Source organism: Protopterus annectens, chromosome 2.part2 (genome assembly GCF_019279795.1).
Source record: "Protopterus annectens isolate FY-2018-M chromosome 2.part2, PAN1.0, whole genome shotgun sequence".
In the NCBI taxonomy this organism is placed as follows: Eukaryota; Metazoa; Chordata; order Ceratodontiformes; family Protopteridae; genus Protopterus; species Protopterus annectens.
This window is the reverse complement of record NC_056730.1, coordinates 1,079,690,128-1,079,717,301: the sequence shown is the minus strand read 5'-3', so window position 1 is coordinate 1,079,717,301 and position 27,174 is coordinate 1,079,690,128. Positions and strand designations below refer to the sequence as shown.

The 27,174-nt window shown below is 39.6% G+C and overlaps 1 protein-coding gene across 1 annotated transcript in view; it reads right to left on the bottom strand.

The window, feature by feature from the left end:
• LOC122795878 (coiled-coil domain-containing protein 17-like) overlaps positions 1-27,174 on the bottom strand; it is a 748,474-nt gene that overhangs the window by 201,679 nt on the left and 519,621 nt on the right. The window contains exon 7 of the mRNA XM_044064297.1: positions 16,371-16,508. Coding sequence (XP_043920232.1) covers positions 16,371-16,508 — 138 coding nt within the window. The remainder of the gene's footprint in view (positions 1-16,370; positions 16,509-27,174) is intronic.

Sequence of the window (27,174 nt, the reverse complement as noted above, 5' to 3'; positions counted from 1 at the left end):
GGTATGACCCTGACCCTGAGTAGCATCCTGCCCTCACCAAGAATGATGCCTCAGTATAAAGAAAAAATGGTCAATTTCAACAATTGGCTAAGCTTCTGGTGTCATTCAAAGGGGATCCAGTGTCTGTCAGCCTGGGACGACATGCTCGACAAGCCACGTTGCTTCGCAGGAGATGGCTTGCACCTGTCACCCCTAGCCTTTGGAATATTGGCCAAGGCTCTTACTGCCCCCATAGTGCCTTTTTTAGGCAAGGCTCAAAAGTCAAACCCACCTCCGTAAACAGCACAATTAACAAAAAAACTATGGTTATGCTTCTCAACGCCAGGAGTTTAAATCTCAAAATGCACGAGCTCAAAGCACTCCTCAGTATGGAGAATGTCGACATCTGTGCAGTAAGTGAAACCTGGTTCAAGGCTCCAGAGAGCACCCTAGCACTACCGGGCTACAACTCATACCACACGTTTTGGCCACAGATCACGGACCGAAAACACAAAATGAGGGGATGTATCCATATTCATCAAGGATACCTACACCTCCAGGTTAGTGGTGCAGCATGATACCTCTAAGATCATCCATGTGCAACTAACATTGGGAAAATCTGCAATACAAATTGTGGTCTGCTACAGATTACCCTCCATGACCCAGGGCCACCACTCCACCTTTCTGGAGACACTGGAAAATATGAAGGTCCTACCAAACACCCTGATATTGGGCAATTTCAATTACCCTACCATTCACTGGGAAAACTACTCAAGTACAAATTCCCAGACCCAGCGCTTCCTGGAATTCATCAACTCAAACGCCCTGGATCAACTGGTAAACTCCCCTATCAGAGGTGAAAACATACTGGACCTGGACATCACCAACATGGGCGACAGGTGTTCCAAACCAGAGGTCAACCCATCACTGGTTAGATCAGACCATAAACTAATCACTCTGGATGTCCACACCCCACCACCACCCCCAATTAAGGAAACCACAGTAAAAAACTTTTCTAAAGCAAACTTCACCTTACTTAAGACAGAGGTGGTAAGTTTCACAGCCCCCACACTAAAGGATAACGCCGCGCAAGATGCAGAAACCTTTACAAATGCACTCTATGAGCACCTACATGGATGCATGGATCATGATATCCCTAGCAAAACAAAGACTCACTCCTCTAAGAGAAGGAAACCAATTTGGTGGACCCCTGCAATAAACAGGCTAAACAATAGAAGGAGGAAACTAGTTCAGAAAAAAAGCAAATCCCAAGAAGGAAAGACATCCCTGATCAGTATCAGTAAGAAACTGAGGTCCCTCATGAAATCATCCAAGGCTAACTTCGAAAGAAAAATAGCCAAGTATTCAAAAGATAACCACAAAGCCTTCTTTAGCTATGTTAAGAATCTAAGTGGCAACTCACAGATATGCACTGAACTGGTGCAAAATAGCACAAAATATACTGAACCTACTGATATTGCCAACATCCTGGCAGATAGATTCAGTGCAAACCCCCCCCCTCACCTCCAAAAGGGCCCATAACAATACCGGAAAAGTTTAGTGTCCCAAAAATCACAGACGCACAGGTGAAAACAGCCCTTTCAAAAGCCAAAAACACAGCGTCAATGGGATCAGATGGTGTCCCAGGCTGCAACTTGCATGAACTACAGAACAAACTAACCCCCCACCTAAACATGCTGTTCAACCTCAGCCTCTTCACAGGCTATGTGCCCATAGAATGGCGCACAGCAATGGTTATTCCTCTCCACAAAGCAGGGGCCACAACTGACCCTGGTAACTATCGCCCCATAAGCCTGACTAGCCTGGTCTGCAAGGCTATGGAGCGCATCATCATGGAACTCATTAACAAAGACATTGGGAACCTCCAAACATTTGATCCTACCTAGTTCGGCATTGTTAAGGGCAGCTCATGCCTATTAAACCTGGCTGACTTCTTTGAGACAATCACCAAGGCCATAGACGAGGGAAAGGTGGTTCACACAGCTTACCTTGACCTCACCAAGGCTTTCGACACCATTCTCCACTTGGGTATTACAGAAAAACTCACCAGCCTGAACATAAACCCCTACATCATGAGATGGGTTGCCAACTGGCTTACAGACAGAACTCACATGGTAAGAATAGCAGGCTCCAGGTCCGACTCTAAACCAGTCACAAGTGGTGTCCCGCAAGGCTCGGTCCTGGGACCCACACTGCTCGGCATATACTTCTCAGAAGTACAGGCAAACACAGGAGGACTATGGCTAACCAAGTTCGCCAATAACTGCAAACTGAATCCAGCGAGACCAGAACGCAAACTCGCTGCCACTCATAACAATATTGCCAACAGCAAATTATGTTGCAAATTATGTTGCCAACTGCAAATTACATAATTCCAACACCATGATGTAAAAAACAAAATTTAATATGACAAGGTTAAGCGCTTTCACTCGCAGGTAGCGAGCTTCATCAGAACAGTAATACAACAAGTAAAAAACATTTAAATAGCCATTTTTTGGCGCCAAATTTTCTTAAAGCTGTATACATATAATATCTAGGCTATTCACATTTGTGTTCATTAATTTTATAATAAAAATACTTGAAAATGCATGTTTATGTTTCAATAACAATAAATTAACAATAGCATACACATTCAATAACTTGAAATAAATAATTGTTAAAAATAATGAATAAAATTCTCTATTAATGGGTATTTTAACTATCTAGCTCCAATATAGGTTTGACAGAAATAAATTAATTCAGTCCTGGTGGTGTCATAGCATCAGTTAATAATTGCCACCAAAACTCTTTATAAGCCAAACATTTCTTGATGTTGCCACCTCTGGGATTCATTGTAACAACTTCTAATATACCAAATTTAAAACAATGTTCATCACCCTGATTCATTATATGCTTGTAAAGTGCATTTTTTGTGTCCTTAGTCCTAATACTATATAAATGTGAATAAATTATTTTTTTTAATTTTCTCTCTGTCTTTCCTATATAATAGGATGGGCATGACATACATTTAGCAAGGTAAACAAGCATACTGGTATTACAATTACCATGTTTGAAATTAATTTTAGTTTTATTGATGTTATTCAAAATAATATATTTCTCCTCATTTATCACAAAACATTGATGACATGCTCCGCATTTAAAAGTATGTCCAAGTTCCTTACTATATTATTTTGAATAACATCAATAAAACTAAAATTAATTTCAAACATGGTAATTGTAATACCAGTATGCTTGTTTACCTTGCTAAATGTATGTCATGTCCATCCTATTATATAGGAAAGACAGAGAGAAAATTAAAAAAAATAATTTATTCACATTTATATAGTATTAGGACTAAGGACACAAAAAATGCACTTTACAAGCATATAATGAATCAGGGTGATGAACATTGTTTTAAATTTGGTATATTAGAAGTTGTTACAATGAATCCCAGAGGTGGCAACATCAAGAAATGTTTGGCTTATAGAGAGTTTTGGTGGCAATTATTAACTGATGCTATGACACCACCAGGACTGAATTAATTTATTTCTGTCAAACCTATATTGGAGCTAGATAGTTAAAATACCCATTAATAGAGAATTTTATTCATTATTTTTAACAATTATTTATTTCAAGTTATTGAATGTGTATGCTATTGTTAATTTATTGTTATTGAAACATAAACATGCATTTTCAAGTATTTTTATTATAAAATTAATGAACACAAATGTGGATAGACTAGATATTATATGTATACAGCTTTAAGAAAATTTGGCGCCAAAAAATGGCTATTTAAATGTTTTTTACTTGTTGTATCACTGTTCTGATGAAGCTCATACCAAGTAGTTAAAGCGCTTAACCTTGTCATATTAAATTTTGTTTTTTTACATCGTGGTGTTGGAATTATGTAATTTGCAGTTGGCAACATAATTTGCAACATAATTTGCTGTTGGCAATATTGTTACGAGTGGCAGCGAGTTTGCTTTCTGGTCTCGCTGGATTCATTTTTTCTTTTTGGTTCCAAACGCTAGTTTCTGAGGTTAATAACTGCAAACTGGGAGCCATAACTGACTCTTCTGCTGACATGGACATCCTCCAAAAGGGCCTTACTGAGATGGACACCTGGTGTCAAAGTCATGGCCTCAAGCTAAATGCCAAAAAATGCATAGTCATCACATTTGGGAAAAACAAAACATTCCTGAATTACCACATAGGTGGCAGCCCCCTTAATACAGAAGGGGTAACAAGAGATCTGGGGACCCAGGTAGATAGGAATCTCTCGTTTGACAATCATACTGCTAAAGTAGTTAGGAACTCCTTCCATGTGGCCCATCTAATTACTAAAGGGTTCACATCTAGAAATAAAGAGGTTATAGTGCCCCTCTACTCGTCACTCATTAGACCCATCATAGAGTACAATGCCCCATTTGGGCTGTACCTCACAAGACAATTCCAACAGCTGGAAAGACAACAAAAGTACATCACCAAGAGGATTACTGGTCTCAAACATATGTCCTATGCAGCCCGACTGAAAAAAATTCTGGCTGTACTCAGTGGCATATTGCTTACTCAGAGGTGATCTCTGCCTTATTTACAAAGCCATGTCCAACTCAGAATTGATGGACATGCTCCACCTAAAGAAATCCAAGTCACTGTGAGCCATGTGCTCTAGTGAGCTAAACCTCACCACAACAATAAATAGAACATGATGGAGGGATAGATTCCTGTCACAGAGACTCCCCATGCTTTGGAACAAAATTCCAAATTACATCAGGCAGATTCCCTCACTAACACTCTTCAAGAGGAAACTTTACGAGTGGATGGGTAACAGAAAATACACCCCTGGGATCACTTAATTGGCTCTGCTTGACAGAGGATCAGTTAATTAATCAGTGGGGCAGCGAAAGCCGACACAATCTGGCTTGGCTTATAAATGCTCTTGGGCAGATAGCTTAGTACCTACCTATGAACCTATGAACCTATGTGCACATTTCAAGCATTACTTTCAGCAAACTGTAGTACAGTGTGTATCTGTTAGGATGTACACCTAAATGCAATACTTCACATAAAAGATTTGTATAACTGTATTAATACATTGTATGTCACATATGAAGGTACTAATTTTATCTCTTTTTTTCTCTTAACCCACCCCTTACCTCTCTTTTGTTATTTTCTATTATGTGCCATCAAAATGTCTCCATATCATCCATGTGTACCACATCACTAAATGCTATACAGCTAGGTAGGCCAGCCCCGGTGGATAAGCCTGCCCCTGCTCCACTGGCTCCAGCACCAATGTCCAGCATGTCTAGGAGCCAACCTGGCAGTGCAGCCTCTGCTGCCCCTGCACTACCTGTGCCCTCAGGTAGTACTGCCCCCGAAGCTGATGCAGTGGTACCCTCTTGGAGAATCATGGAGGTGGTGATTTCATCATTCTCAGGGAGTTACCAGGGATGGTGCATAGAGTCATGCACTGCACTACTGGTGTATGCCAACACTGGATGGAGAGGCTGCTCTCGCTCATGGTCCACAGGAGGACAAGGAGACATCAAGCACTCCAGCTGCCAGCAGAGTAAGGGGACAGTGATGACAGTGGGAGAGGAATCGATTCTCACTATCTCCAAGTTTGATGTCCATGAGTCTGTGTTGTCCCCTCTGTCAGCCCAATCATCCAGTCCCCCAACTGACTGCTTCTGGTAGAGGCTGGCTCACTGAGCTTACGTCCATATATGTGGAAAAACAACTCAGGCAAGTGCTGAACAAGGTACCCACAGTGTTGAAGGATAGCAAGCAGTTCCTGGAACATCTGTATGCCTGGGCTAATCCCAGGCATAGTATAGACACTGGTGAGGTATTCTTTGTGACATTGGATGCAAACTCTTTGTTCACAGTGATTCCTAATGATGAAGGTGTTGAGAATGTTAGGCAATTCTTGATCAAAGAGAGTAATTTCTCTAGCACCAAAGTGAATATGATATGTGCCCTCTTGGACTTAATTTCGGAGAACAACATATTTCTGTTTGAGAAAGAATTCTTTCTCCAGAAAGTAGAAGTTGCTTGAATACATATGCCAATATTGTGTTGGCTCAATGGGAGAAAGAGATGGCCTTCTGCTCTGATATGTTTAAGCTATACATTACGTTTTACAAACATTTTGTATATGACATCTTTTTTACGTGGCATGGCAATGAGTTGCAGTTAGAGTGGTTTGTTAACTATTTAGGAAATACCACCTCCTACCTCTCCTTCTCCCTTAAGTATTCACAGCTTCAGATTGAATTTTTGGATCTTAATGTTAATAAGAACATGCTTGGTAACATCTCTACTAGGTTACATAGAAAGAGCTATCAGAAGAACAATATTTTTATCGCTCAAGTATGCATCCTAGGCATATCACAAGGAATGCTGTCAAAAATCAGATTTTGCATTGCAAGAGGTTGCACACTGATGAGCACACTCTTGCAGAGGCAATGAATGGTCTTTTTACAGATCTTAAAGATGGGGGTTATAAAGCATTTGAGATTGAAAAAGCCATCAAGGAGGTCAATTCTCTTGATAGCTACAAGATCAAACCTTATTTTTCTAGTGAATCCACGGTTAGTGTGCAGGATGCAGGATGAATAAGTGCTCAGGTAGTTAATAGACTGTGTTTAACATTTTCTAGTGACATCAATAGGACTTGTGACATTATTAAAAATAACTGGCCTATTCTACTTACAGACCCCAATATTAGTAGAGTCGGTTCTACTCCTAGTTTCAGTTTTAAAAATAATATGAATTTGAAACAGATATTGTGTTACAAGCAAAATAGTATGAATGAGAGATTCATCTCTAAGTGTAAAGGAATGTATCCATGTAGAGCCTGCAAGATTTGTTTCAACATATGGTCTACCTGTATGGTTATGCACCCAATACATCTTAAACCAATAGAATTTGCTTTTCATGCAGATTGTTCTACTAAGAATATCGTTTATTTGGCTAAGTGTAATTTTTGCAGTGCATTCTATATTAGTAAAACGAATCGTATGTTAAAGGAAAAAGTTATGGAGCATCTGAATGACATACGGAATCATAAATTCACTAGTGCATTGGCTAAGCATGTTTCAGATCTTGGTACTCAGCATAGTTTTAAATTTTTGGTTTTACAAAAAATTTATGAAACATTGAGAGAATGTGATATATGTAATGAGACCGAATACATTGAGTTGAGATGGATTGTGGATTTTAAGGCCTATATGCCACCTGGCCTGAACAGTGCTGTCTCTTTAAAACCTCTCTTAAGAAAAAGAGGCTTAACACACTGATTCTCGAATTGTGTTTTTATTGGATGTTAGTTTTATTTAAATTTTGTGATTTTGAAAGAATTTTTTATTTAAGGTTTGAAGAAGAGGGTTACCTCAAAAGCACTTACCTTATGTTATTTGTTTTGAATTAGTGTGTTTATCCTCCAGCCTGCATGCAACCTGTCCCACAAAAAAATGTCCCATACATAGCTCTCCATTTTGCACACTTGTCTTCTTGACACACTTGATTTGGTCCAACTGGCTGTACAACATGACTGCATTGCTGTCACCCTTCTTTTTGGAGGTGACAGTCTAAATTTAGTTAATATTCGGCACATATTTTCAGTTTACGCTTTTAAATAAATGGATATGTATAATTCTTTCTTACCTCCCTCCTGCACATTCCTGCATTGGGTTTCCTTTGTTCTTCCCCATGCTTGCTCCCCATTTCACCTCTTTCTTGTCTACTCCATTTTAACACCTTTAATCTAGTCAAAAAAAATAGAATCACACACAACACACATAAGTAGCAAAAAAGTAATGGAGCCCTTCACTTTTTGGGGTCTGTGTTTGCACGGAGTTTCACATTGCACAACAATGCATAGCAGCAGTGAGCAGCAGTACAATGATGAGATCACTCCATGCAATGCTGCTTAACCCTGCTGAGCCATGTCAACACACAGTAACTCATGTACTATAAAGAATGCATGTCATTGCATTATCAATGTTTATTTAAAAGTCTTCAAAAGTATTGGGTACACCTGGATTCAAGCTCAGTATCATCTGACTCATAAAGAAATGTGCCAATGCATTTACACTTGCTGCCACAGAGTCAGTTAAGCAGCAGGTACATTTCACAGATTTAGTACTAACACTCAGATGTTTCGCAATGCTGCTCATGTTTGCACACTGCTTAACTATGGGAAAACATGGAAAGTATTGAAAATGTGTCTCTCGCATGCACAAACACTGCCAACATGACACAAACCTGCTGCTCTCCGGACTATGGAAAAGTAATTATTATTACATATTCATCCTGTTTACTGTCCATTTCCTGTCTATGACATGAAATTGCATGTAGAAACTTAACAAACTGAAGACCATATGTAACAATATGTCACATTTTTAAAATACAGCCATGTGTTGCCTCCCCCAAGCACTGCGACCCTAGTGTCTCAGTACTTTTTCTACACATATATCACCTACAGTACAGAAATTAATATCAAATGCTGTGTGATATGCAATGCACATCAATCTGGTAACATGCAGAACTAGAACTATTCACCCATAAGCCTAAAAAGCCTTATCTGCAATGCTAGGGAAGGAATCAGCATGAACCTTATCCACAGGGATATAGATGACCTTCAACACTTGACCTGACCCATTATGGTTTTGTCAAGGGTAGACCTTGTTAGTGGACTTCTTTGATACTGACCCCAAAGACCTGGATGAGACATAACAGGACATACTGCCTATGATAAGTTATTCAAGGCCTTTGACACAATCTCCCCTTCAGGTATCATAGAGAAAATCTCCAATCTGGGAATTAACCCATACATTACTAGATGGATAGCCAACTGGCTCACTGACAACACACTGCCAAAGTTGGGGACTGCACCTCCACCACTAGAACACTTACCAGTGGAATGCCACAAGGATCTGTGCTGGGTCCTCAACTGTTTGGAAACTATTTCTCTGAAGTCCAGGAAAGGGTAAATGGCCTGTGGCTTACCAAGTTTACAGATGACTATCAACTGGAAGCAGTCATACAGGATCCTCCAACTATGTTAACAGATTACAAAAGAGGCTGACACAGACAAATGATTGGTGCCAGACTCATGGACTGAACCTTAAAGCAAAAAATGCCTCATTGTCCCCTTTGGCAATGAGCTACCCTGCTAATTATGATATACATAATATCTCTCTAAGCTCAAACACAGTGTTGTGAGACTTGGGAACACATGGCAATAACAATCTACTCTTCAATTGCTATGTGACCATAGTGGTGAGGCACACATTCTACACTGCACACCTCATAAACAAGGCCATTATATCCAAGACCAGGGAGGTCATAGGTCTGTTGTACTCTACCCTTATCAGACCACTAACTGAGTACAATGCACTCTTCTGTCTGTACCTCACCAGACACCTGCAGCTACTGGAGAAAACACAGAGGTTTATGACTGGAAGAATTCAGGGCCTACAAAACATGACATACATGGAAAGACTGAAAGACCTGTCACTGTACTCAGTATCATGCAGGCTCCTGAGAGGTGATCAATGTCTGGCCTACAGAGCAATCTCAGACCCTGCCCTACTGGAAATTCTGGACATCTGCAAATAAAATGGGATAAGAATAACTTGTTCCAGGGATCTCATCCTAACCTGTGACATAAACAAAACATGCTGGAGAGACAGATATATCTCCCAGTGATTGCCACTCCTCTGTAATGGGCTCCTACTGCATGTGAAGCAGTGCTCCTCAATGACCCTATTCAAGTGCAACCATGACAAATGGATGGGTTATTATAAATTTACCCCTGGGGTGGCAGCTATGTCCTGCATGGACAGGGCCAGTTGGTGCTGATCACAAAATTGCACTGCTAACAAAGACTATCAAACTATGGTCAATAAGGGTACTTGTGTTTTTAGATGGCTAGGCTTGTAAACACCCTAGAGCCATTAGGCTAGCAACCTCCTATGAACCTATGAAGCTATGAACCTATGCAGGCCTCCCAACATCTTCTCTCCAAAAGTATTGAGTTCTGTAGTCTGTGTATTTAGGTAGGTGTTCTGTTCTCACTGCAGTCAACTGTGTGTGTGTGTGTGTGTGTGTGTGTGTGGGGGGGGGGTTGTTTAGCCAGAAGAGCAGAAGTGTGTATCCTACAGTTACGCCTCCAATCCCATGGATTGACAGTATTTTGACATTTGCACATGCCTACACATCCATTTCATTCCAACATGCCCTGCTGATGTCATCCACTATAAGTTGACCTGCCGTCATGTAAAAGTCAGACTTGTGCTGTGGCACTTGCATAAAATACTGAGTTCTGTAGTCTGTGTACTTAGTTAGGCAGGGGTTCTATTCTCACTGTAGTCAACTGGGTGTGTGTATCTAGCCAGAAGAGCAGAAGCGTGTATCCTACAGCTACCACCTCAATCCCATGGAATGACAGTATTTTCATACTTGCACATACCTACACATCCATTTCATGCAAGCCTCCCAATATCTTCTCTCCAACATGCCCTGCTGATGTCATCCACTATAAGTTGACTTGTGGTCCTGTAAAGGTCAGATGTGTGCCATGGTGCTTGCGTAACATACTGATTTCTGTAGTTTGTCTACTTAAATAGATAGGGGTTCTAGTCTCACTGTGATCAACTGTGTGTATTTGTGCTCTTGCTTGACACTGCTGATGTCATCAGCTAAAAATTGCTGTCTAAGACATTCCAAACAAGACTTGAGCTGTACCGCTCATCTTAAATACAGAAGTCTGCAGTCTGTATACTTAGGTAGGGGTTCTATTCTTATTGCATTTGAGTGTGTGTGTGTGTGTGTGTGTGTGTGTGTGTGTGTGTGTGTGTGTGTGTGTGTTTGTGCTCTTGCTTGACATTACAGAGAACCTTTTACACCAGCATGTGGGACACTGTTATCACCATATTCTCATCAACAGACACTGCTGATGTCATCAGCTATATCTGATTTGTGACTATGCACTATTCTCACCAGGACAGGGTCACAGACTGGCCTGGAGGCCAGGCAGAAGTCACCACATCATATACAGTACAGATTAGAGTGACATGGCTTTCAGTCTATCTACATACATCATGGAATGATTTGTAGGCCCTCCATTTTTTGGTGAGAAACCCCTGTGGTCTCTCCAGCTGTTGCATGTGTCCGGTAAAGTACATGCAAAAGACAGCATTATACTCTATAACTGTTCTGATGAGGTTTGAGTACAGTGCTATCATACAATTCTATGATCTGAATATGATGAAGTGACTTATGATGTGCACAACATAGGCTTTTAATACCAGTGTGGACACTTGGTGGATGATGTTCAGATTGTTTTATACATGTGTTCCCAGTGCTTGCATCACTGAGTTTCAGCACAGCAGGACTTTTTTCAATGCTATAATTAACATAGAATTCCACTTTTCAGAAGGAAAAAATAAAGACACATTTCTGCATTTATTCATAGATCGTGTGGCTTTGTCACCAATCATTTATCTGTGTTAGCCCCTCCTGAAGTATGCTATTATCATTGGTGGACTCAATGATCACACCCAATATGCAAGAATCAGCAAACTTGGTAAGTCAAAGGCCATATATTTTAGCCTGAACTGTCGAGGAATTGATTCCAAACAGTAAAGGGCCAAGCACAGATCAGTGGGGTATGCCAGTGGTGACAGCTTTACTAGTACAGATTAATTCACCAACTTTCACAGTATGTGTTCTGTCAGTGAGCCAATAGGTTACCCATCTAGTGAAGTAAGAGTTAATCCCCAGCTGGGCAAGTTTCTCAGTGATACTTGCATGGGGGATTAAGTCAAAACCCTAGACCAGATCAAGATAGGCAGTATGCATTGTCTTACCTTTATCCAGGGGCTCAATGGGCTGTGGCAACATCACAGATTGCCTATGACATGACTCAGCATATACACTTTCCTGATATGGTTGAATACACACTTCAACATACCCTCCACATATGCTATGTTCCTGTTGAAGGGTGTAGCCAGGGAATTGTTATGGCTAAGCTTGTATAGGCCCTAGGGCCGATAGCCTAGTACCAACCTATGAACCTATGTACTTCATGCATCCATGTGAGTTTGGAGGACAGCATCTGATGCATGCATGTTTAGATGCATCCTGACTATCCTCAACTGTGAGGTAGACCAGCATGTCATCATGGACCTTTTCTAAATGGGCACTAGTGATATCCTGACTGTGTGCAACAGACCTGTGTGAGTTGTTAATGCTACATCTTGTTTGTTACATCTGATAGATGTCCTCAAAGAGGTCATCAAATGCATGCATGATGACAACACTATCATCCTGATGAACTTGACCAGGCCAAGGTATTTGACCCAAGTCCACACTGAGGTATTCAATCAACACTGTCAGATGTGGCCATAAACAGCTACATCACCAAGTGAGTATACCAGTGGCTCACATACATGCCATCTATCTATTTTGACAAGTGTGAAGTGACCTATATCTCAGATCCAGTGATCAGGTCCATACATCAGGGCTGTCTGCTAGGCTCTTTCCTGTCCATTATTTAAGTGATGGACATCACAGATGATATACACATCCTGTGTCCAAACAGTTGCCTAAAGGACTACAGATTGTGGGCAATCAATGACTCTAACTGTGATATTAATATAATACAAACAGTATCAACACACAATAAAGATTACTGCTACAGCCATGACAACACATGCAATGACAAGAACTCATGGGGGGATTTGTTACATCTGGAAAAAAAACACAATGCAAGTATAATGTGGACATCACACCCTATAACCAGACCAACAGTTATGTGACCTGTGTCATGGTGTAGATGATAAATGGAACATCCACCAGCATGTAGTCACAATGCTGATTACTCCATTGTATGTAACACAAGTACTGAGTGTGTGAAGGACATCCATATCAGAGGCCAACCTACCTCCATAGTTCCCAGCATTCATCACACCAATAACTGAGCACAATGCACCCTTCTTCATGTACCTCCCTACACATATTCCACTGATGTGTAACTGAAGTGTACCACCTTTGTCACAGTAAGCTGTCATACAACTTATTGGCCATACCCAGGTATTCTCTTTGTGGTATAAATATTACTGTCTGATGGTGCAGAAACCTCATCAAGTTGCTACACTAGATGGATGTGTGCTACCTGTTCTGATGATGCATACACTACATATATAGGTGTTTGACAACATCAATGGCATGGATAACATTCCATGACAGTGTGGACTGTGCCATATATATATATATATATATATATATATATATATATATATATATATATATATATATATATTCCATACGCACCAGTCAACTAACATGTACTGTTCATAATGTCGCATACAGCTATAGCATTTTCCCTCCTATCACTTCCAGCAGATGTTACTGTGCCAGGACTGGTTGAGTGATTACCTTCATAGAGTGTGGACATATCATAATAGTTCTACAAGTGTGTTTGTGCAAAATCATCTCTGATCACTCCAAATCACATATGTCATGTCAGAGCATGGGATTACTGGTGGTATTATTCTGACATTGTCCATGATTGCGGTTGCTTCCTTTAATGTTGTCCATGAGCCTTTACCTGTATTCCACTTGCTGGACATCTCTGCTGAGATTACACTCATATTCAAGCAAATCAGCTTGCACAGCTTCACAATATGCACCTTACCCCAATTGTATATCAGATCCCTCATAGATGTCCTCTGCATTATTCATGTAAGGATGATTATCTCACACAGACATCCTCCCCATTATGTCACCTTGTGTGACAGTCACATAATACACATTTTCACTGTGCAGTCCTTACTGTACCATATTGATATGCGATTGGTGTTGCTGCTATAACCATCTTCCATTGACATGCCCTCATCTGCTGTACATTAGCTTGTTTCACCTGTCCTATTTCCCTGTGTTCATTTCTATAATTCATCTGTGTGTCCCTACTCAATATACACACTTCCTCTGAGTATTTATTTTACATGGCAGTCCATGTCCCACTACAGATCATTTACACAACTTCAGTACAGAAAGCCAAGAATTGGATTTCACAATACTCTGCACTGCAGATACACTGTCCTGTACAGTGTTTGGGCCATATACTTAACATTCATAACTCTCAACTGTCCAGATTTTCAGAGAATGTCCAGATGTATTCCTTATAAAATGTGTATCATTTTGCCATATCACTGGGAAGATCTCAGGACTGATGTGACTCAATATTACATACATTTAAGTTTCAAACTTCAAATCAATCAGAACATGTATGTTAGCACAAACCCCTGATTATTCTAGCACATTTCTATAGGGCAAATATGTCAAATATGTCCCTATTTCTGAGTAATTGTCCCCCATTATACAGGAAAAAGAAAAAAATGATCTGGTTCCACACAGCAGTGAAAATCAATATGTCCTTTATTGTAATAAGGTAAGGATCGAATACTTGAACACCTTAGGGATATTAGGAATGTTAAAGAAAACAGCGCACTATCACTACATGTAGCTAAAGAGGGTAAAGAACATAAATTTAGCTTTATGGTACTAGAAATTCTGCATAGTACCAAGAGAGGAGGTGACATAAATAATAGAACAGAACCTAGTGAACAGAAATGGATTTTGCGCTTTTAAGCTGATAAACCTCCTGGTTTATACAACAGAGTTTCCCTGAAACCCTTCCTTAAAGCATGACCATTAAAGCATTGATTTCTCTTTTAATATTTTATCATATATATTTCAATAGTCCATCTTTTATTATTTTTATTTTTTATTTTTTTATATTATTGTATTCGTTGCCATTTTTAAGTACATATTGTTCATTTAGTCTGTTTTTATTCAATTTTCAAAGATCTATATATTCTACAGATGTATTTTATTACATGGCTTTTAGCTATGATGCACATTTTATCTAATTTTTGATTGGATGTTTTAGTGTTTAAAAATGTAACTGTTATTCTATCTTTGTTGGTCTGATGAAGCGGATGTTATTCATTACCTTACTACAATAAAGGACATATTGATTTTCACTGCTGTGCGGAACCAGATCATTTTTCTTTTTCCTGTATTCTCTGGTTGTTGCATCTGATTCCTTATTTGGTTCAAGGACTGTTTTCGTTTGTCCCCCCATTAAGTTGACCTTTGTCCAGATGTTTTGCACTAGGAGACTGAGTGCTATCTGTGATGCCCTGGTGATCATTGTGGCATTCCTCGCAAAACTGCGGACCATCAGTGCTCTGGTTTAAACATGAGTGCAATTAGTGTCACCATCAAAACCTCACCTATTTATTTTTAAACACAGTGCACTGCATAAATATGTAGTGAGGGCTGCTGCTCACTATGCATCACTGAGCACACATGTAAACTCGTGTAGGCTTCGTGCAAAGATTTACTGAATCCTGGGTATATCTATTTATTGATGATAAAATATGCAATGAGCTCAAGAGCTAGGACTTTACAAATGATTAGAGTTGAGCAAGGGTCAGAATTTTGTCAAACAGGATTTGGTAAGAGACACATAAGGCACTTTGAGATCAAACTCCTTATAACAAATACTAGCTGAGAGGCACACTGGATGTAGGGCTGAGATGTTTGAAAGAGCAAAGTAGAATCTACAACAGAAAATTTAAGGCACTCCTCAAAAGAAAACTGAACACACAAGAAACTGAGCTCTATCATCAGTACTGCAGTGAACAATGAGGCAGATCCTTCTACTAGGGGATTGTGTCTTGGTTCAGGTACATTGTGGATTGCTCTGCTGGTATCCTTTTTGCTAATATCACATCTTAGAAAACAAGCAGGGATACTCCTAATTTCAATCCATGTTCCATTGAGCAACAATTCAACAATATCAGGTCTGAGATTCTGTATCACAGGGAATGAGGACCATATTGGGGAAAATACAGGCCCAGTGGTAACAAACACTAAGAAGCACGTTCAGAAAAGGATCACAAATTTTTATAATGAAAAGGAATGAACTACCAAGAAAAGTATTCTTCTTGACACAGCCGGGCAATTTCAGGTGGCATAAGGGCTAATTATTAGGAAATTGTGCAATATGAAAACAGGAAAAAAGAATATCTTTTGAAAAACAAAAATATGGAAGGGAGGGAAATGCTTTAGCAGACACTATGAAGCTTGCATAGTCAAGTCTTTATGACAGGCAAGACATTTTTTTCTGTCAGTCATAAGTTTCAAAAAATCATAGGCCTATTGGATGGGAATACCAAGGAGAATTCTGGTAATGTTCTGGTTATGACAAAGATGTTAACTTCATATAGTCCTTGAATACTGTACTGTACATAATGTTATATTGAAAGAAAGTGCAGTGACAGTGTACAAAAAGACATGGTATAACTTACGATAATATGTTTTGGGGAATCTGGATTCTTTATGTCTTTGTAGCTGAAGTTTAAGGATTTCATCTTCAAGGCGTTGGTTTTCAATTTCTAATGCAATCAACTCCACATTGAGGTTGCGTCTGATTGTGTTACTGTCTCCTAAATGAGAAATAAGAATATAACATTTTCAAAGATATGTACAATATCTGTTTATGTACTTGTATCTTCAATTTTTACATTTGTCTTACTGCTTATAATTAAACTGAGTTATTTTTAGATAGCCAAAATAAAGGAATCCTAAAATGCTTCATGCATTACCTTTTTGTCCATGATACTTTAATTTTAATCATGCCTTGAATGACTAGTGATTACACTAATGTACTTCTGAAGTAACTCACAAAGTCAGACTGTATGGCAGGCCTAACATGCTCTATGCCTACCTGGCTCAACATTGCACATTTTTTATTAATTTGTTAAAAGGGTAAGCCCACTAGATGCAAATGCCCTTTTTATGAATAACCCAGGAACACTGTTTAAACGACTTGCTTAGTGTCACGCAATAAGCAAATGGAGGTTTAAGGAATCAAATTCTTTACCCCTGACTACTGGAAGCAACTCATTAGCAACTTAGATCCTTAATCTTCAGTGATAACTGCAATAATGATAGCTACTCCAAATGAAGAGTCTCAAAAGGAGATAATCATGATTGTTTTTGATGTACCTCAGATTCATTACAATAAACAGAACTTTCACTCTCAACAGAACTTCAAGTTCAGTTTTATTTAGGTGTTTTATACAAAATGTTGATAACAAAGAATTTAGCAAAAACGACACAACAAATGTTAACTTACAGACAGTAACATCCAGTCAGCTGACACTATCAAAGATTATTTCAAATAAGTAAGTCTTTAGTGCCTGCATAAAACTGAATGATGCACATTTAATGAGCCATCATCTTAACAGGTGCCACAGGTGAGGAGCTTGATAGAAAAATGCATCCCATGGGACTGTCAGCAGCCCCTCAGAGGCTGAATGTAAAACCTTCATGAGTCAATAGGGTACAAAAATCTCCTCCAGCTAACAAGGACCCAGGCTGTGAATGGACAAATAAACTAATACTAGGAACTTGAAAATTATCCTATAACAAACAGGAAGCCAGTGAAGACTGTGCCAAACTGGCATAACATTTTTGGAAATAAGATGTACCATTAAGTAGCCTAGCTGGAGCATCCTGCCCCAACTGTAGATGATCCAACTCACTTGTAGGTAGTCCCTAGTAAAGGACATTGCAGTAATCCAGTCTGGAAGAGACCAGAGTGTGCGCAACAGTCAAGAGACCAGCTTGAGGTTCATATGCCTATTCCTGGAAATGCTTTCAGACAGAAACAGAGATGCAACAACATCTGGTCCCAAAATGTAAGCCATGAGTCAAGAATCATATCAAAATTCCACCCTTTAGTGACAAATTCAAGCTTGTCACCACCATGCAGGATACAACTGTGTAATGGTGAGAGAGGAGTTTCTTGGGGTTGCATATACTACCACATCCTGGGTCTTTGCAGCGTTGAGTTTTAATCAGCTTCCAGACAGACAAGTATGTATGACTTCAAGGTCATAAGCCAGGGAGTAGATAGTCACCATCACATCTTATCTTGAGAAAAAGAGAATAGAACAGCATAGCTGTGCCATGCTAATCCCCTTTCCCTTAAAAGTTTTCCTACATGAAGCATACACACTGTGAACAATAAATGGGCCAAAAATGAATCCTGTAGTATTCTGCAGGTGAGATGGTAAAAAGATTAAGACTGAGTCCTGAATGAACAAATACAGGACTGTAGCAGTGATATCACAGTAGGAATACAGGGATTTTATTAGGATTCCATGTTCCAAGGTGTCAAATGCTTCAGAGAGATCCAGCAGGGCCAAAAGTGTATAATGCTGCTGGTCTCTTGCCATCAGAAAATCACTTACTAGTCTTATTTTAACAGTCTCACTACTGTTGTGGGTACAGAAGCCTGACCAGAAAAGATCCATTAATCAAATAATTGTGAGGTTAGTCTCTACTTGGTTACAGACAACCTCCTCAATAACTTTCCCTAAAAATGGGAGGCTCGAGATTGGGCATTATTTGTTTAAACTGTTAATATCTAAAGGTGGTTTCTTGAGGGCAAAAAAAACTAGATCCTCTTTCAATGTTAAAAGAACTACTCTATCACTCAATGATGTAACCAAAATCCAGTAAATTACTGAACCCAGTTCAATAAAACTGGCTATCACCAACCTCAATGGACAAGGGTCTCACCTGCATGTTGCCAGTCACAAGCTAGAGAACACTGTAGCAAACTCAGTAAAATCAGGACTATTGAACACCAGACAAGATTTGATTAAAAGGAAAAGTAGCATTACTGTGTCACCCTTGGGGAGAGCTGAAGGAGGCAATGTTGTCAACAAAAAAATGAGTAGCAGATTTACATTCTGAGCTAGATACAGCACTTCTAGTGGTCAAATAGGCTGGGGTGCACATCCTTTCCACCACCCGAAAGCATACAGCTGGTCAATTAACCACTGAGAAGATCTCCCTGGGCAGAAATTCTGACTTTTTGCAGATCTCTACTTAATAGTTTGTATAATGTTCATGAAGCTGAAGCTTATCGCTCGGCTGTTCCACTCAACATCAGTGGTGCGCCAAGCTGCAGTCAGCTCTGTGCCTGAGAAATGAGCTGAAAGCAGACTGCAGGATTATGACTAAACCAAGGTTCACATCTCATAGATGGCACATTGCAGACACAACCTGGGGCCAAGGACTCTAAAGTCAAGCAAAGAGTTTTGCTCTAATCTTTACCTAGGTGCATATTTGAAAAAAAAAGAAGATCTACACTACTAAGATTATTATTACATGCAACTCTCATTTCAAGATCAGGGGAAAAGTATTGTGGCACAACACAGCCGGTCTGGACTGGTCAGACCATCAGAACATGCAACCTTCATTTCAAGATCAGGGGAAATGCATTGTGGCGGAACAAGGCTGATCTGGATTGGTCACACCATCAGACTGGTTCCACCACAGTCTATGGTTACTAATTTCATTACAAAGAAAAACAATCCGGTGTATGCCCATGTTTATGCACTGCAGATATAATTTGAGAAACACCAAAATCTTTCATAATAGAATTAAATACATTTGTTAGAGACTGTTTCATCATCCACCCAGACATTAATGTCACCTGCTACGACTGAGCACTGGTGAGCAAGACTGAGTTAATGAGGAAATTAATTAACTTTTGTTGGAATATCCTTGCACTACCTGGTGGGCAGTAGAGAAGATGAAACTTACAGATTACTTGTGCAACTAGGACATGTTCAAAGCAACTGATCTTTCTAGTGTCTACCTTGAATAACCTAAGTTTGTTATTACCACAAATCACAACCCCACTCCAATCATATCCCTACAAGGGCACTGTATAACTGTAATTAATGGCATGATCTCAGCATACGTGGACCACAATTCTCATCTAGACAGATTTCTGTTATAAAGGCATGGTCAACATCTTGCCACAAGTCAGAAATAATACCTGTCTTATTGTATATGGATGCTGCATTAGAATACAATGCCCTAAGTGGGGGGGGGGGTCATAGGAGACTGGGTCCCCCATACTTGCTGTTAAAGGTAATTTGACGCCAAGTGTACTGTAAGGAGACAAGAACTCTGAAAATTGCCCAGAGGGAAGTAATGTTGTACCCTCCACTTTAACACAGGGATGCCCCAGAGAAACCTAAGAAAGGCCAACTGAGATGCCTACTCCTTCTACAAAGATAAAACATAGGTACAGGCAATCTTGATGGAGTAAAATGTCATAAATCCAGCAGCAAAGACCTATTGTAACATAAAGTATATTAACTGTTTGGATTCAATAAAGCATAATAATATCAGTCAAACAATTATTATACAATGCAAAATAAAATAAGCCAATAATGATAGAATAGGCATGAATTGGTGAAAATGACAAAAAACTTGGTAACAATAGTAAAACCAGAACCTAATGAGAAATAAATGCTTTTTTTAAGATAAAATTTCCAGCAATAACGCTACTACAATAGCTAAAAAATTATGTTAATAACTTAATACGAATGATTGAAATCCAAATCTAACAAAATAAGGGTATAAAAAATAAGACAAACTCTAGTGAAATTCTGGAAAGAAGACTGGAAGACTAGATGGAAAAAAACTGATTAAACAGCAAACTCTGAGCTAAGTCAACTCAGCAAAAAGTCAGAGAAATAGTCACCGGATTGTAACAATTTAAGTCCAGAAGAAATAAGAAAATACTTTGTCAGCCCTAGCACTACCTAGGTCTGATTGTGATGTGGTTAAGTGTTGTTAATTTAAGGCAACTTCTCAATCTTCCATCTTCTTTCAACTTTTTTGGTTGGTAACTAGATTAATCTTCTTTCTTCTCTCACTAAAAGCCAGAAGTTGTCCAATGGTGGCTATAGGAAAATCTCTGCAACCAACAGTGTCAACTGTAGCAATTACAGGCATTTGCAGAGGTAAACAGGGCAGAAACAGATCCTTAATTGTAAACCAATGAACTACGATCATCCAAAGTGGCTTAAATTAACTGATTTCTCCCACAGCATCCAATCCAGAGACACTAGCACAAACAAATTCTCTCTAGGAGTCTATTCCAATAGTATTTATTTGTCAAGTTGCTTATGCTAGCTGATTTCTCCCTACATATCTGATGTGCAGATCTACAAGACTATCATCCTGTGGGAGGAATAAGGATGATTCTTTGAACTTTCAAGTAGTTTATTCAGTTAAATAGGTAGATGGATGAGTGTTCTTGTTCTAAAACATTACATCCAATAGATCAGTTATTTATTTTTTATTTATTTTTATTTTACATTTGTTGACCGGGCTAGTCCAGCTGGATACATGTGCATTTTCAGCCGAGGCTCGGGGAGAAAAGCTCCTCGAAAGTAAAGTACAATATTATATATAAAAACAAAACAAAATTTCACAGGTGCAAGTACAATACAAAATTAAGCTATTTGATACATGAAAGGTCATATAGATGTGAGTAGAGTAGAATATAAGGAAATTTGTTCACTTCAAAACACATTTGATTGCAGAATCTTATGATAAGTATCTTTTGTTAACATAGTAGGTAGTCTGAAAGACATTTTTGGATATAGATAGAGAATCTAGTAAATTTTAAGGCCTGTTATATTTATGGTTTTCATTAGGCAGTTAGTATATACAGTAATAAGACAGGTATCTTTGTGAAAAACAAAAAACTGACATGAGAGGTTAGTCTGGGTTCATACAGGTAGCCAGTTACAGACAACAGTGGGATGGTCCAGGGGAGCTGATTGGAGGAAAATCTGGGAGATAAAAAACAAAGAACCAGTCCCAAAGATTAGAGGTTAGTCCTTTATTGAAAGACATATGAGGGTTTCCAGTTCAGCAAACTGTGCAGCCTCATTCTTAGTTAAAATGTTTTTATTTTTATTTTTGTGTAGCCTCATTCATAGTTGAAAGGTTTTTATTTTTATTTTTAACAGACAAAAAATGACAATGCACCATGACCTACCACTATAGAACTATATTTAAGAAAACACTTTCACTTGAGCTTCATCAGGTCCATCTAATAGAGTAGTTTACAGTTTGATCATTAAAAATGCATGCTTTTATGAGGCTATCACTAGACTTCATTAGCCTGTTTTGTATCACATGTAATAAGAGAGGCTATGTCTGCCTTTGTGGGGCTCACATTCCTTGAAGTAAATTATGAAAGTTTTATTACGGAAAATGTTACAGTCTGACTTGTCCTTATCAATGCTTGCATCACATATAATATGAGAGACTGTGCCAATTTTTATGGGGCTCATATCTCCTGTAATACAGTATGAAAGACTAATAATTTCTTGGTTGGTAAAAAGGATTAAAGTGCTTGCTTATAAGTGGCTCATATACACAGTGAGAGGGAGAATGCCCTGGTCTTAGACCATAGTTCGATGGTGATCCCGTCTCTGGTCTTCATTATCCAGCCTCTTCCTAGGTCTAGCAGTTAGTAATAGACTCTTCTGTTCAGATTCTTCCTCTCTTCAGATTCCAGGTAGTAAAATCAGGACTCTTCTGTTTACATTCTTCCTCTCTTCAGGTTCCAGGTGGTGCAGCCAGGGCTCTTCTGTTCAGATTCTTCCTCTCTTCAGGTTCCACATGCAGAAGTCAGTGCAAAACATGGTTGGATAGCTCTGTATCTGGCTAGATACAAAGCTGAAAAATGGAAGGGATCAGGTGGATGGGCAGTTAACCAATCTCCTGAGAGAGGGTGTGGTGCCACAGGGCCTGGAGCAAGATTAGATGATGTAAGAGGCTGATGTATTCAGTATGGGTGTAGGTTGTCAGTCAATCTAGGAGGTCAGTGTTTAGTTCACTAGATAAACTTAGCGATCTACAGATCTGCTTTCTTGATTGACTTTTTCATATTAACAGCAGCAATAAGAGTTTTAGTTACTAGTTTATGTCCAAATTCTGGGGTAAACAGTACAGGTGTTTTAGCTGTATTTTTCTTTTGTTTAGTTTTTTGAATGCAAACATGCTTTTGGTGGAAATGCTTAAGTTTAGACCAGGGTGGTAGTGGGCATCCAGCCTGATCTGCCAGTTTAACTCTGTTTTTTGAGGATGGCATTTTGTTTCATTGGAGAGGACTTATAGTGAGCTTGTCCAGGATGGACAGAAACCCTTCATAAGGGATGCCAGTAATAACCTGCCCACCAATCCACAGGACATCAAATGCAGATGTAAGGAGTACTTCCAGCAGCTTCTGAACGAAGAAGACCCCACAGAAGCTCTACTGCTCCAGAAACAGCCTACTGTGAGAGAAGTAGAGGACCCCACTCTAGAAGAAGTAAGGAAAACACTAAGAAAAAATATATCAGGGAAACCAGCAGGCTCAGATGAGGTTACAGCAGATATGATAAAGATGGTGGGTGAGGTAGGGGAGAAATGGCTCCTGAGAGTGCTCATAGTAGTGTGGAGAGAAAGGTGTAGCCCAGATGACTGGAGAATAAGGATACTTGTGCCAGTGTACAAGAACAAAGGGGACATCCACCACTGTGAGCAGTACATTGGCATCAAACTCCTAACACACTGCATGAAAGTTCTGGAGACAGTGATTGATAAATGAGTACACAGAGTAGCAGAAAGTAAGATGGGAAATGGGCAGTTCGGATTCAGATCAGGGTGCAGCACAAATTGACCTGATGTTTGCAGTGAGACAGATAGTTGAAAAGAAGCTAGAGATGAGAAAAGAGTCCAACTAGGGAGGAAAGAGTCCAACTAGGCATTCCTAGACTTGGAGAAAGCATATGACAAGTTCCCAAGAAAGTTGACTTGGGCAATACTGCAGTGGTTCAAAGTCCCAGAAACATTAGTAGCATTAGTGCAGGCTATGTACAAGGCCCCAATGACTCAAGTATGAACAGTGTTCAACCTCACAGGGGGATTCCCAGTGGGAGTAACTAGCATAGAGTCTCAGGTATAGTCTGTGACAGAAGAATGCCAAAGAAGCTGAAAAGTAAGGTGTACAAGACAGTGGTGTGACCAGTACTACTGTATGGTACAGAAACCTGGGCAGTAAAGGCAGAGCAGATGAGGACGATAGAGGTAATGGAAATGAAGTGCCTGAGAATGCTGGTAGGATGCACAGTGAGGAACAGACAAAGAAATGAGGACATAAGAGCAGTAGCCAAAGTAGCTCCAGTTTCAGAAAAGATCAACGAGAACAGATTACAGTGGTTGGACACATGTGCAGAAAAGCAGAAGACAATCTGGTGAAGAAGATTTAGAACAGACAGGAAGAAGGTAAGAAGAAACGAGGACATCCAGCAAAGAGGTGGATGGATTGTGTGAAAGAAGATCTGTGACAGTTGGGCATGAATGTCAAAGAAGGCAGGAGTGTGGCATTGAATTGAGAGAGATGGTGACAGTTAACATGACATCCTGCCCCCCCCGACCCTATGTAGAAAATGGGAAAAAGGGGGCTGATTGTGATGATGATGATGTCCAGGAAGGAAACCACCATGGTCTGGGAAATCATGGCAGTGCTTGGCTAGTTATTTTTTGAGGATATATAGTCTGATGTCAGTTGTCAGGGGCTGTGCCACCCTGATTTTGAAACTGTTCACAGTTTTCCCTACATAAAAACAACTGCAATCATTACACTGTGCATGTTATATCAGAAAAGCAGTGTTGCAATTACCAGAAAAAATGAGGCGTCTTTATTCCTCCCACAAAGATGGTATCAGAGGGAGAGTCTCCTAGATTTACTGGTTAAAGTATTTTGTCTGAACTAATCCTTTGTACACTGTTTCTTGTTAGTCATATCACCCTTTGAGTCACAGGTGGAATACCTGACGTGACTCAGGCTTTCTGGATTACCTCCGCTTTCTGTTCATCCTTTGCTCCCCCAAAGAGTCAACTACTCGAGGGAACCACTTTAAGGAGACCACCAGTGATATGGAAATAGATAATTGGAGATTTAAAGACCTTCTGAAGACACTTGGGCAAATGTGACTCAGCACACCTGGCATGATGACTATAGAGATAGCTGACCATGAGACAACAATCAACATGATCCTATAGACAAACCTTATCCTCTTATAGAAACAACTAAAAAGACTGAAAGAGTTATACTGGGAAGAGCTTCACCTCAGGAACAACACTGAAAAAGAACTAATTCATAGGGGGCTAAAGCTATTCAAGAAACCCATGTAAAACAACATGGAGGAGGATTTAAATCAGAGAGTGGGACACAGTTTTAAAATATGCTAGTCTCAAGGTGGCTGGGATCCTCATTAGGCATAACAAAACCCATCATGAGTCCACTATCAGCAAAATCCTAAACTTGGAGAATGTATGGAAGGCAACTCTGACTCCCCTTCCAAATTGTTAGATATTGAAAACAGAATAACTGACTTTGAAAACAAAGTTAAGGAGAAGAAAATGCATGAAGCAACAGGACATGAGGATACCACAGAGGGAGACACCCACCAACTGGAACCACCAGACCACAACAGGGAGACACATGACTAAGCAGCCTTTCATCCCAAGGCAGAGGTCTCCATAAGAGTGTCAGCAACAGAGGAACAGGTCTTGGAAAGTTGCCAGGAAGCTGATGGACTTGGAAAGATCAACACAATATAAGGAACCTAACAGAACCAACAACAAAATAGGACTAAGGTCTGGAACCAATGGACCAAACCATTGACTCAGCTACAGCATGAAATCTTAGGTAAGGGTCTGAGTTTTACAGCTTTTACAGAAGTAACTTGGTGGAAACTGTGATAAATGTTAAATTGTATGTGAGGAAATTGAATCTTAAAGTATTTTGCAATAGCAAAAATGAGAATGGAAGCAACTCTGATAGAAATAACAATGGTATAAATGGAAAAAGCCTGGTGACCCCCCCCCCCCAATGCACCTCATCCTCAATCAGTATTACAGTAAATGAGAGGCTGATATCCATAGGGTCTTCAGTAAACCACATATGAAAAAGTTATATAACATTACCAAAGAGGAAATGGCTGCTCTAAAAACTCTGAGCAGAGATAAAATTCACAGAACCATGAAAGTAGATATGGGGGAGATATTTTAGACACAGATACAGCTGCTTAGAACTGCAAGATTGAGACCACGCTTGGGAATAACAGGTTTTGCAGTAAATGTGATTTTAAAACTATGAATGTTGCTTATAATAATTTGAGACAGCAGCTAAGAATGTTACATGAAGATGATTTACTAGATGCCAAGCTTTTTGCTTTTTAGTCAGCCCTCCCAATCAAAAATACCAAGCTTCTTTGGTATCCCGGAACCATATAATAACATTTCTGATCCGCCTTACAGGCTACTAGTGACAAGTGGTGGTTCCATAACTGAGGTAATAACCATCTACCTTGGCCCAGATAAAACCAAAGGCAGATGCCAACGCTTATTTTATTTTAGAGTTTCTGAATTTTCTGGGTAAAATTAGAGATATTCCAGTCAGAGATTTCAGAATCCTGGTCACAACAGATGTGGAAGCACTTTATGCAGTGCTTCCCCACAGCTACTGTATTCAAGCTTTAACAAAAGCATATGACAAAGACAGGAATGCATTACTAGTAGGGACAGAAATTCTAGGAGGGTTACTGGATCTAAACAGGAATAACTACTTCATGTACAACAATAGGTTTTAGAGGCAGACTACTGCAATAGCTAGGGTGGGGTGGCCATGGCCCCAAGCCTAGCCAATGTGATTCTTGGAAAATGGGAGGAGGAGGAGACAATGTAACAAAGCCCTATTCTTCATCAGTGCAATGCTATCTCCATTGCACTGATGGCATTTTTATCATTGGGTGGTGGTGGAGTGAAGCCATGCTGAATGACTTTTACAACCATTTCAGTAATTCCACTAGTTTCTTGACATTCACGACCTCCAACAGCAAGTCCTTGGTCAGCTTTTTAGACGTAACCTTATCCAAAGACATTGAGAACAAATCCCTCTCCAATAACCTGTTTAGAAAACTAACCAGGGTTAATATGCAACTGCACAGTAAATGTATGCATCCTCAGATCATTAACATAAACACTATAAAATCTCAGGGGATGAGAATTGCATGCATCTCTAAAGAGCTTAGAGATTTCACCACAAATCCAATCAGCCTACATCAAAACTTCCTGGCTAGTGATAGAACAATAGATAACAGATCTTCATCCTCAACCCCATCAGAACTTTACAGGAGGCAGAGGAACCCATTTTGAGCGACTCCCACCCAGGAG